At 34.2% G+C, this 13,208-nt stretch overlaps 1 protein-coding gene across 1 annotated transcript in view; it reads left to right on the forward strand.

Annotated features, from left to right (window-relative positions):
- The window catches only part of LOC141563496 (glutamate carboxypeptidase 2-like), a 111,363-nt gene that overhangs the window by 24,864 nt on the left and 73,291 nt on the right, over positions 1-13,208 (forward strand). Inside the window, exon 4 of the mRNA XM_074304695.1 lies at positions 10,354-10,455. Coding sequence (XP_074160796.1) covers positions 10,354-10,455 — 102 coding nt within the window. The remainder of the gene's footprint in view (positions 1-10,353; positions 10,456-13,208) is intronic.

Below are 13,208 nucleotides of genomic sequence, written 5' to 3' on the forward strand. Positions count from 1 at the left end.
CAAATGCTGAGGAGACTAGGAACAGAATGTCCCCAGATGTATCCCCTGGGAGGGATATAAGCTGCTCCTCAATACAAAAGAACCTCATAGAGGAAATCAAAAAGGCTCTCACAAGAGAGCTGGAAGACAAATGGGAAAAGGAAAGGGAAGCTTGGCAAGAGAGCCTGGAGAAGTCATCCCATGCATTCAAAGACAGAATGGATAAAGAAATCAAATCATTGAGAAACAAGATTAGTGAGCTGGAAAAGGTAAACAACTCCAAGGAAAACAGGATTAGTGAGCTGGAAAAGGTAAACAACTCCAAGGAAAACAGGATTAGAGAGCTGGAAAAAGAAATCAGCTCTCTAAAAAATAAAATGGATAAAATGGAAAAAAAATTCCATAGAAGATAAAAACTCAATTGGACAATTACAAAGAGATATAAAAAAAGTGAGTGAAGAAAATACATCATTGAAAATTAGACTGGAACAAGTAGAAATGAATGACTCAAGGAGAAACCAAGAGGGAGTCAAGCAAAACTAGAGAAATGAAACAATTGAAAAAACTGTCAAGTATCTTACCAGAAAGACAACAGACCTGGAAAACAGATCCAGGAGAGACAATTTGAGAATAATTGGACTCCCTGAAAAATGGGAGGAAAAAAAGAGCTTGGACACCATTTTCGAGGAAATTATCAAAGAGAACTGCCCAGACGTTTTGGAAATAGAGGGTAAAATAGAAATTGAGAAAATTCATCGATCACCTACTGAAAGGGACCCTAAAATCAAAACGCCAAGAAATATAGTGGCCAAGTTCAAGAACCATCAGACAAAGGAAAAGATATTGGAAGCTGCTAGAAAAAAACAATTCAGATATGCAGGATCCACAATAAGGATAACACAGGATCTAGCAGCGTCCACATTAAAAGAACACAGGGCCTGGAACATGATATTCCGAAAGGCTAAGGAACTTGGTATGCAGCCAAGAATAACTTACCCAGCAAGAATGAGCATCATTTTCCAGGGAAGAAGATGGACATTTAACGAAATAAATGAATTCCATCTATTTTTGATGAAAAAACCAGACCTACATAAAAGGTTTGATCTTCAAATACAGAACTCAAGAGATTTCTAAAAAGGTAAAAAGAAATCTTGAGAACTATACTTCTGCCATAAAAATATGTAAAGAACATATGTACAATTTGTCTTAGAAACTAGAGGTGGAAAAGATATTATATCATAAAAAAGTATAAAGTGGTGGTACTACCGTGTTTCCCCGATAATAAGACCTATCCTGAAAATAAGACACCCACATACTCTTTAATATTCCACTAAAATAAGCCCTCCCCCGAAAATAAGCCCTATCGAACTTACTATGAAAACGGTCATCATGGTGATCCCCTGCGCTATATGCTGCGTAGCGGTACCTTCAGTAAGCAGCGCCGCCCTCCCCTCCCGGGTGAAACGCACATCGCGCTCCGAGCTGCATCCAATCAGAGCTGCAGCAGTGAGCGCGTCATCCTCTTCTTCCCTGGTGATTTGCTTGCTGGCGCTACTGAGAGCAGCGCCGCGGAGTAGAGCTGAGACAGGACCATCTAAAAACTCGGTAAGTTCAGTAAGCGATGGAGAATAAAATAAGCACTCAGGGGGCATGATGGAGGCTAAAAGGGGCATGATGGAGGCTAAAATGGGCATGATGGAGGATAAAAGGGGCATGATGGAGGCTAAAATGGGCATGATGGAGGATAAAAGGGGCATGATGGAGGATAAAATAAGCCCTCCCCTGAAAATAAGCCCTCTGGTGTTTTTTAGTCCCAAAAAAATAATAAGACAGTGTCTTATTATCGGGGAAACACGGTACATCTCATGAAGAGGCAAAGGTAACCTATTATATCTGAGAGAAAGAAAGGAGGGAGATGAACATAGCGTGTATCAATAGACATATTCGATTTATGGTGAAACTTCTTCCACTTCATTGAAAAGTGAAAGGGAAGGAGTAAGCTAAGGGGAAGGGAATACAGTCATTTCGAGGAAAAGGGGTAAAATAAGGGGAGGATCTTTAAGGTGGGGGAGGGATCCTAAAAAGGGAGGGCTGTGAAAAGCAAGTGGTGTTTACCAGTTTAATACTGGATAGGAGGGTAAAAGGGAAGGAAAGGGGAAAAGCATAAGCAGGGGTTAATAGGATGGCAAGCAAAATAGAATTAGTCCTTCTAACTATAAATGTGAATGGGGCAAACTGCCTCATAAAGAGGAAGCAGTTAGCAGACTGGATTAAAAGTCAGAATCCTACTATATGTTGTTTACAGGAAACACACCTGAAACAGGATGAGACATTCAAACTAAAAGTAAAAGGGTGGAGCAGAATCTATTATGCTTCAGGCAAAACCAAAAAAGCAGGAGTAGCCATCCTCATCTCAAATCAAGCAAAAACAAAAATTGATCTAATTAAAAGAGATAAGGAAGGGCATTATATCCTGCTAAAGGGAAGCATCAATAGTGAAGCAGTATCAATATTAAACTTGTATGCACCAAGTGGTGCAGCATCTAAATTCTTAAAAGAGAAATTAAGAGAGCTGCAAGAGGAAATAGATAGCAAAACTATAATAGCGGGAGATCTCAACCTTGCACTATCAGAATTAGATAAATCAAACCACAAAATAAATAAGAAAGAAGTCAAAGAGGTAAATAGAATACTAGAAAAGTTTGATATGATAGATCTTTGGCGAAAGCTAAATGGAGACAGAAAGGAATATACTTTCTTCTCAGCAGTTCATGGAACCTATACAAAAATTGATCATATACTAGGGCATAAAAACCTCAAAATCAAATGCAGTAAGGCAGAAATAGTAAATGCATCCTTTTCAGACCATAATGCAATCAAAATAACATTTAATAAAAAGCCAGGGGAAAATAGACCAAAAAATAATTGGAAACTAAATAATCTTATACTAAAGAATGATTGGGTAAAACAGCAAATCATAGACATAATTAATAACTTCACCCAAGAAAATGACAATAATGAGACATCATACCAAAATGTGTGGGATACAGCCAAAGCAGTAATTAGGGGAAGTTTTATATCTCTACAGGCCTACTTGCATAAAATAGAGAAAGAGAGGGCCAATGAATTGGGTTTACAACTAAAATTGCTAGAAAAGGAACAAATTAAAAACCCCCAGACAAACACAAAACTTGAAATTCAAAAAATAAAAGGTGAGATTAATAAAATTGAAAGTAAAAAAACTATTGAATTAATTAATAAAACTAAGAGTTGGTTTTATGAAAAAACCAACAAAATAGACAAACCCTTAGTAAACCTGATTAAAAAAAGGAAAGAGAAAAAGCAAATTGATAGTCTTGAAAATGAAAAGGGTGAACTCACCACTAATGAAGAGGAAATTAGAACAATAGTTAGGAGCTACTTTGCTCAACTTTATGCCGATAAATTCGATAACTTAAATGAAATGGAAGAATACCTTCAAAAATATAGCTTGCCCAGATTAACAGAGGAAGAAGTAAGTAGTCTAAATAGTCCCATCTCAGAAAAAGAAATAGACCAAGCTATTAACCAACTTCCTAAGAAAAAGTCCCCAGGACCAGATGGATTTACAGGTGAATTCTACCAAACAATTAAAGAACAACTAACTCCAATGCTATGTAAACTATTTGAAAAAATAGGGATTGAAGGAGTCCTACCAAATTCCTTCTATGACACAGACATGGTACTGATACCTAAACCAGGTAGATCGAAAACTGAGAAAGAAAACTATAGACCAATTTCCTTAATGAATATTGATGCTAAAATCTTAAATAAGATATTAGCAAATAGACTTCAGAAAATCATCCCCAGGATAATACACTATGACCAAGTGGGATTTATACCAGGAATGCAGGGCTGGTTTAATATTAGGAAAACTATTAGTATAATTGACCATATTAATAATCAAATTAATAAAAACCATATGATCATCTCAATAGATGCAGAAAAGGCATTTGATAAAATCCAACATCCATTCCTACTAAAAACGCTTGAGAGTATAGGAATAAATGGACTATTCCTTAAAATAATAAGGAGCATATATTTAAAACCTTCAGTAAACATCATATGTAATGGTGATAAACTAGAACCTTTCCCTGTAAGATCAGGAGTGAAACAAGGTTGCCCACTATCACCATTACTATTCAATATAGTACTAGAAACTCTAGCCTTGGCAATAAGAGCCGAGAAAGAGATCCAAGGAATTAGAGTAGGAAATGAAGAAATCAAATTGTCACTTTTCGCAGATGACATGATGGTATACTTAGAGAACCCCAAAGACTCTGCTAAAAAGCTATTAGAAATAATTCAGAATTTTAGCAAAGTCGCAGGATACAAAACAAATCCACATAAATCCTCAGGATTTTTATACATTACCAACACAATCCAACAGCAAGAGATACAAAGAGAAATTCCATTCAGAATAACGGTCGATAGTATCAAATATTTGGGAATATATCTACCAAAGGAGAGTCAGGAATTATATGAGCAAAATTACAAAACACTTGCCACAAAAATAAAGTCAGATTTTAAAAATTGGAAAGACATTCAATGTTCTTGGATAGGCCGAGCGAATATAATAAAGATGACAATACTCCCCAAACTAATCTATTTATTTAGTGCTATACCAATCAGACTCCCAAGAAACTATTTTAATGACCTAGAAAAAATAACAACAAAATTCATATGGAAGAATAAAAGGTCGAGAATTGCAAGGGAACTAATGAAAAAAAAGTCAGAGGAAGGTGGTCTAAGTGTACCTGATTTAAAGCTATATTATAAAGCAACAGTCACCAAAACCATTTGGTATTGGCTAAGAAATAGACTAGTTGATCAGTGGCATAGGTTAGGTTCACAGGACAAGATAGTGAATAAAAATAGCAATCTAATCTTTGACAAACCCAAAGATCCCAAATTTTGGGATAAGAATTCATTATTTGACAAAAACTGCTGGGAAAACTGGAAATTAGTATGGCAGAAACTAGGCATGGACCCACATTTAACACCACATACTAAGATTAGATCAAAATGGGTCCAAGATTTAGGCATAAAGAATGAAATCATAAATAAATTGGAGGAACATGGGATGGTTTACCTCTCAGACTTGTGGAGGAGGAAGGAGTTTGTGTCCAAGGGAGAACTAGAGACCATTATTGATCACAAAATAGAACATTTTGATTACACCAAATTAAAAAGTTTCTGCACAAACAAAACTAATGCAAACAAGATTAGAAGGGAAGTAACAAATTGGGAAAAAATTTTTACAGTTAAAGGTTCTGATAAAGGCCTCATTTCCAAAATATACAGAGAATTGACTTTAATTTATAAGAAATCAAGCCATTCTCCAATTGATAAATGGTCAAAGGATATGAACAGACAATTTTCAGATGATGAAATTAAAACTATTTCCACTCATATGAAAGAGTGTTCCAAATCACTATTGATCAGAGAAATGCAAATTAAGACAACTCTGAGGTATCATTACACACTTGTTAGAATGGCTAAGATGACAGGAACAAATAACGATGAATGTTGGAGGGGCTGTGGGAAAACTGGGACACTGATGCATTGTTGGTGGAGTTGTGAAAGAATCCAACCATTCTGGAGAGCAATCTGGAATTATGCCCAAAAAGTTATCAAAATGTGCATACCCTTTGACCCAGCCATACTACTACTGGGCTTATACCCCAAGGAACTACTAGAGAAGGGAAAGGGTCCTGTATGTGCCAAAATGTTTGTGGCAGCCCTTTTCATAGTGGCTAGAAGCTGGAAGATGAATGGATGTCCATCAATTGGAGAATGGTTGGGTAAACTATGGTATATGAATGTTATGGAATATTATTGTTCTATAAGAAATGACCAACAGGAGAAATACAGAGAGGCTTGGAGAGACTTACATCAACTGATGCTGAGTGAAACGAGCAGAACCAGAAGATCATTATACACTTCAACAATGATACTGTACGAGGATGTATGCTGATGGAAGTGGATTTCTTCAACATAGAGAAGAGCTAATCCAATTCCAATTGATTAATGATGGACAGAACCAGCTACATCCAGAAAAGGAACACTGGGAAATGAATGTAAACTGTTATTTTTACCTTCTGAATCCAATTCTTCCTGTGCAACAAAAAATTCGGTTCTACACACATATATTGTATCTAAATTATACTGTAATATATTTAACATATATAAGACTGCTTGCCATCTGGGGGAGGGGGTTGGGGGAGGAAGGGAAAAAATCTGAATAGAAGTAAGTGCAAGGGATAATGTTGTAAAAAATTACCCATGCATATGTACTGTCAAAAAATGTTATAATTATAAAATAAAATTAAAAAAAAAATTATGTAGTTTTTTTGTGCTATGAATAATTTGCAAATAAAGTACAACATTCAGAATGAAGACCAAACATTTATAAAATTTATTAATTTGAATGCCATTCATTGTTAAATCATAAAGAAATAATATTTGTTAAGCTAAAAATAGTTAATAACATTTATATATTGTTTTGGGGACATATCTCATTTGTACTTTGCAACAATTCTGTAACATAGGTATGGTTATTATCTCTTTCCTATAATAGGAAAGGGAAAAAAAGGAAAGGGAATAAGCATTTATATAATACCTGCTATGTAAACCTGTTTCCTCATTTTACATTTGAGCAAACAGACAAACAGAGGGTAACTGACTTGCCCAGGGTCACACAGCTAATAAATGTCCAAAGTCAAATTCCTCACTAAAAGCCTGCCTTTTGAAGTACCATCTAGGTACCTTAAGCTAAGAAAGCAGGCTCTGTGTTTAACAATGTAGTTGAAGTGCGAATTTAGGTCTTCTGCATTCTTGGCCCAGCTCTTAATCTATTATACCAAGCTCCTTCCCTTCCTGAATCTAATTTCTTTCAAATTGCTCTCCAAATTTGCTATATATTTTTCCCAAATAGGAATATCTTCAAATAGCTTTGTTGTGGTTTTATAGAGTGTTGGGTTATTGATTTCAGTTGGTTAGAATTCTTCTAATATAGTGTATTCTACTGATCTGATTTTCTATATTTTTTAACCTCATGACAAGTAATTTTGAGGATTACTGTTTTATAATATAATTTTGTTGTCTGAAATTTTATTATTTATTTGTTACTTTTTAAAAAATTATTTCCCTGAAGATCCTAGAAGTTTTTCATCCTCTGAATGAATTTTGTGATTATATTGTAGCTCTATAAAATGTTATTACTGCTATTATGTCATGCCTCACTCTATATCCATAGGGTTTTCTTGGCAAAGATATTGGAATAGTTTGTTCTTTTCTTCTTCACTATATCCCCATTGTATAGATTAGGAGCAGAGGCAAATAGAGGTTAAATAACTTTTTTTAGGATCATATAGCTAATAATGTCTGAAGTCAGATTTGAACTTAATGAGCCAAGTTTTCCTTACTCCAAGTCCAGCCAACACTCTATCTACTGTGCTACATAGCAGTCCAACTGTGCCACCTATTGTTTGAGAAAATGGGGACATATTTTGTACATTTAAGAAAGATTTCCATTAAAAACTATCAACATAGAAGGGCTGCTGACAATTATAAATGTTGATAAAAAAACAAGCTATTCTAAATAAGTGTGAAATATATATAGTTTGACTTTATTATATCTAAGAAGCTGAAAAGGATTGAAAAACAATTTTCTCACTTTGATATGTACATTGAAAGTGATCTACTCATCCCTACCCTTTTCTTCCCTCTCTTAGCTCAATGGTTGGTCTTGGTTTAAGACTCAGAAGACATAATTTTCTGACTTGTTTTGCCACTTACTCATTGGCCTTAATTTCCAAGATTCTTAATTCTCAGTTTAAGGATAGTAACACATTTACTATCTATTTCATACTATTCTTTTTTTTCCTTTTTTAAAATTAATTTTATAATTATAACTTTTTTTGACAGTACATATGCAGAGATAATTTTTTACAACATTATCCCTTGCACTCACATCCGAATTTTCCCTCCTTCCCTCCCCTACATGGCAGGCAGTCTCATACATGTTAAATGTGTTATAGTATATCGTAGATACAATACATGTGTGCAAAACCAAATTTCTTGTTGCACAGGAAGAATTGGATTCAGAAGGTAAAAATAACCTGGGAAGAAAAACAAAAGTGCAAACAGTTTACACTCATTTCCCAGTATTCCTTCTTTGGGTGTAGCTGAGTCTGTCCATCAATTGGGACTGAATTAGATCTTCTCTTTGTTAAAGATATCCATTTCCATCAGAATACATCTTCATACAGTATCATTGTTGAAGTGTATAATGATCTCCTGGTTCTGCTCATTTCATTCAGCATCAGTTCATGTAATTCTCTCCAAGCCTCTCTGTATTCATCCTGCTGGTCATTTCTTACAGAACAATAATATTCCATAGCATTCATATACCATAATTTATCCAACCATTCTCCAATTGATGGGCATCCATTCATTTTCCAGTTTCTAGCCACTACAAAAAGCGCTGCCACAAACATTTTGGCACATACAGGTCCCTTTCCCTTCTTTAATATTTCTTTGGGATATAAGCCCAGTAATACCATTGCTGGATCAAAGGATATGCACAGTTTGATAACTTTTTGGGCATAATTCCAGATTGCTCTCCAGAATGGTTGGATTCTTTCACAACTCCACCAATAATGCATCAGAGTCCCAGTTTTCCCACATCCCCTCCAACATTCACCATTATTTTTTCCTGTCATCTTAGCCAATGTAACAGGTGTGTAGTGGTATTTCAGAGTTGTCTTAATTTGCATTTCTCTGATCAGTAGTGATTTGGAACACTTTCATATGAGTGGAAATAGGTTCAATTTCATCATCTGAAAATTGTCTATTCATATCCTTTAACCATTTATCAATTGGAGAATAGCTTGATTTCTTACAAATTAGAGTCAGTTCTCTATTAATTTTGGAAATGAGGCCTTTATCAGAACCTTAACTGTAAAAATATTTCATCAGTTTATTACTTCCCTTCTAATCTTGTTTGCATTAGTTTTGTTTATTTCACAGTATTCTTAATAATTAGATAAAAAATATGGCCATCTAGGGCTCAACCAGAGCTCCACCTCTTTTATATAGATTTCTTTGACTTGAACTACAGAAATAGTAAGAAAAATGAATTGTTATTCCTACTAAAAATAGTGCTTGTTTGGGTACTTAAGAAGATGGAGACTGTATCAATATGGATATAATAATAGTTATCAATATAGAATGCAATAATCAGGAAAAATTGAGTTTTAAGCTATCCTGTCTTAGAGTCTTACTACTGTGTGTATGTGATCATGATCACCTCAACTTTTCTCAGCCTGAGTTTTCCCTGTAAAATAGAGATAACAGCTTTTACCTCATAGTTGTGTGGATTAAAGTAAAATATTGATATCAACTATAGATTATCATTATTGTTGCAATTGTTATCATTATTCCTTGTCTAGTACATTCTATTGATCTACTTTTCTCTTTTTAAAAGAGTACCAAGTTTGTGTGATAATTACTGTCTTATAATACAGTTTGAATTTAAATGTTATTCCACTTACATTACTACTTGTTTTCATTGTTTCCCTTGATAACACTGTTTGTTTCAATCGAGAATCTAAAACCAGAAGTTATATGTGTCTCAAAAAGTGCTGGAAGAAATTCTCCAACCTCTGACATCATTACAAAATACTTCTCCCTATATTAAAAACTGACAGTAAGTGAAAATCAGTATTAAGTTATATTAAGTCGTGTGGTGGTATATACTAGTAGATTTCAAAATTGGTTCAGTTTTGCATTTTACATTATATTGTACAGTAAGTCATTCTGAGCTGGAAATTACTCATCTTTGTAAATTCCTATGGTAAGATATATTATTTCAAGTTTTTCAAAACTTTCTGTCAATATTTCAAAAAATCACTTTTATTTCAGTCTTTTCACTGGAATATTGATTCAAATATGTTTAGCAAAAAAACCTAATTATTATCTCCTATTTTTCTCAACTTTCTTTGAATTTTTTAGGAAGCATAGTGTTTTTTTTTTTCATTATTATTGTCTACTTGACAACATCTGAATGATCCTAAAAGATAGAGATGATGCTTTATGCTTTTTTTGTACTCTCCCACAATATATAGCACAGTGCTGAATACATAGTAAACAGGTAAGGAGGGGTTAATAGATATTTGTTGCTTGACTACTCCCACTTCTTTGAAAGTGCCACCAAGAGCTTGTGTTATAGTTTTTATGGAAGGGTCATTAGATTAAACCAAACTAAGACTTCTACCAAACGAAAAGATCTGGTTTTGAATATGGGTTTTAATAACTGTAATTTCTTTTTAGATTTTCAACACATCATTATTTGAACCTCCTCCTCCAGGATATGAACATGTTCCAGATGTGGTACCACCTTTTAGTGCTTTTTCACCACAGGGTATGCCAGAGGTAAAGAATACAATAAATATTAAATAATAGAGGGTTTTGATCATAGATTCATGAGACCTTGAGCATTTATCTTTTTCAGAGATGAGGAACCTGTTTTGTTTTTGTTTTTGTTTTTTTGTTTTTTGCAAAGGGCCATATGAATATTTATAGCATCATTGACAGGCTATACAAAATTATCAACTTATAGAACTCAAGCAATGGGAGGTATGTATCTAGCTTTCAGTTCATCATCACCTACAGTGATGCCTTGATAAATGATTTTATGGGCATTGTACAGATGGTGAACTGGATGTTCTCCATTCCTTATCTGTTTTTATCTTCTAGCATTAAAACAATCAACAGAAATACAAACAGTTTGAATTCTGGATTGGGAAATAGGAATTTGCTATTTTTCAAAAGAAAACAATATAAAGAGAAATCTCAAACTTTGATGACTTCTTTGTCTATATATATACATATATATATATTTAGTTTTTGTTGTATCTCCTTAAAATATAATTTTTTTTAAGTAAGGATTTTAGGGAGAATGTTGAAACATAATAAGAAAAGACATGTCAATTCATAAGAATGTCATTTAGGAAAATGTTGAATTATAAAGAGTATCAAATGATGCTAGAAAGAGGGATGATATCATCATTGTAGTCACTTAGTAATGTTACTAAGGAGCCTAAAGTTGTATCCTATCACATAGAACTTTTCTCATATCATTGAAGAGACAATAAGGTTAAAGTCACATTTTTTTCTAATGGAATTTGATAGACCTAAGCAGGGCCATTTGAATAATACCCACAGAATATCTCAGTGAAGTAACTATAATTTCCACATATTAATATATAAATAGGAAAGAATAGTAAAACTTTTATAAAAATAGAGTTTTGGGAGGCTATTTGGTACAGTAGAAAGAGCACTGCATCTGAGCTTGAGTGAACAGAATTCTAGGCCTGCTTTTGCCATAAAGTAATCATGTAACATTGGACAAGCAAATTAATTTTTCTGAACTTCAGTTCCTTTGTTTTTTCCCTTTAGTATCAAGTTATATTAATTTTCTAATCTTTCTCTCGTATTTGTTTCTTTCTCGTATTTGTTATTTCTTTTTGCAAAATAATATTCCATTATATTCACATATCAAAATTGAGGACTTTTCCCCAGTAGATAGTCACTTTATTTCTATTTCTTTGCTACTACAAGAAATATTATCAATCAAAAAGCATTTATGAAGTTCATCTTATGTGGTATCCATTGGACATTTATGTTTTGATCTCTCAGGGTTGTTTGCAGGGTAGTAGAATCACTAGGCCAAAAGATATCAACAGTTTGATTTTTTTTTTTTTTTTACAAATGCTTCCAATTGTTTTGAGAATTATACCAATTCTGTTGATGAGAATTAGGTAAGGGGTATCCCCTTTTGGTTTGGCGCAAGAATACATAGTTAAATGCAGTCTAGTGACGGCTCAGAATCCCCGGTAAAGGAATTTACAGGCCCGAAAACTTAGATTGGTTTTTAAAAAAAAAGGTTCATTGTAGGGGTTTAGAAGTAAGGGTAGAAAGATTCCAGGGCCAGAGCTGGTCACTGGGCGGATAGGAACCCTTGGCATGGCTGACGTAAGAATGCCATGTTTAGGCTCCTGCAAAGAGTGGACTCCAGGGTTCCCCTTTTTATCATGTTGAAGGTGGGTGGAGTCCCAGGCTCCTGCTGGTTTCTACCAGGGTTAGCATTGAATAGAATTCAATGGGTTTTTAGATAAGGAAGAAGCTGTTTGTGGGGGTTGGGGAAACCTTTGCAGATAGTGGGGGACTAGGCAGCTAGGTGGTACAGTGGATAGAGTACCAGCCCTGAATTCAGGAGGACCCGAGTTCAAATCTGATCTCAGACACTTAACATTTCCTAGCTGTGTGACCCTAGGCAAGTCACTTAACCCCAGCCTCAGAAAAAAAATTAAATAAATAAATAAATTTTTAAAAATAAAATAAAAGGATAGTGGGGGACTGGGAAAGCCCAAGTTGGCTCAGATCTGGTGGGGGCTGGGAAAGCGCAAGTTCATTGGAATTCAAAAGAGTTCTTTTGACCAGGATTTGTGAATCAAAGATCCTAGCTTCTTCAGCCATGAGTTGGGAATCAGAAAGCAATCTTAAAGGGACCTCAACCCACATCACTATGCCAACAATTTATTTAGTATCAGTTATTTCTATTTTTTTTTTTGTTATTTTTACAAATTTCCAGGGAGTGAGGTAAATTTTCAACTTTAGATTTGGTTTATTTTGTATTTTCTTATTATTAGTGACTTATGATTAAATTTTCTATCTTCATAAGGTTTTTTGCAATTCTTTTAAAAATTATTTATTCAAATTCCTTGACCAGTAACATTAGTTTCAGTAAACAAGCAAGTAAACCAATAGTGAAGCATACAAAAATATATGGTACTTAGCTTCCACCAGAAAAACTGCAGAATTTGTGAGTTTGTTTTTGTTTTTGTTTTTTGTTTTTGCCTATACAGTAGTAAAATTACTACATGCAATACTTGCATGCTTTTTTCCCTTTTAGGAAATATCATATTGATGTAGGGAAAAAGTTAATGGAGATAATTAAGATAAAACAACAAGCATTTGTGATGAACTAACCATACTAAACTTTATAAATAGAGCTCTTTTGTGGTCTTGTTCTCTGTTTTTAAAATGTTGATTCCTTTATCTCTCTGTAGGATAACTCTGTAGGATGTGGAAGTTAGCCATTGTAGTGTTTCTTTGAGACCACT

Source organism: Sminthopsis crassicaudata, chromosome 3 (genome assembly GCF_048593235.1).
Source record: "Sminthopsis crassicaudata isolate SCR6 chromosome 3, ASM4859323v1, whole genome shotgun sequence".
NCBI classification, from domain to species: Eukaryota; Metazoa; Chordata; class Mammalia; order Dasyuromorphia; family Dasyuridae; genus Sminthopsis; species Sminthopsis crassicaudata.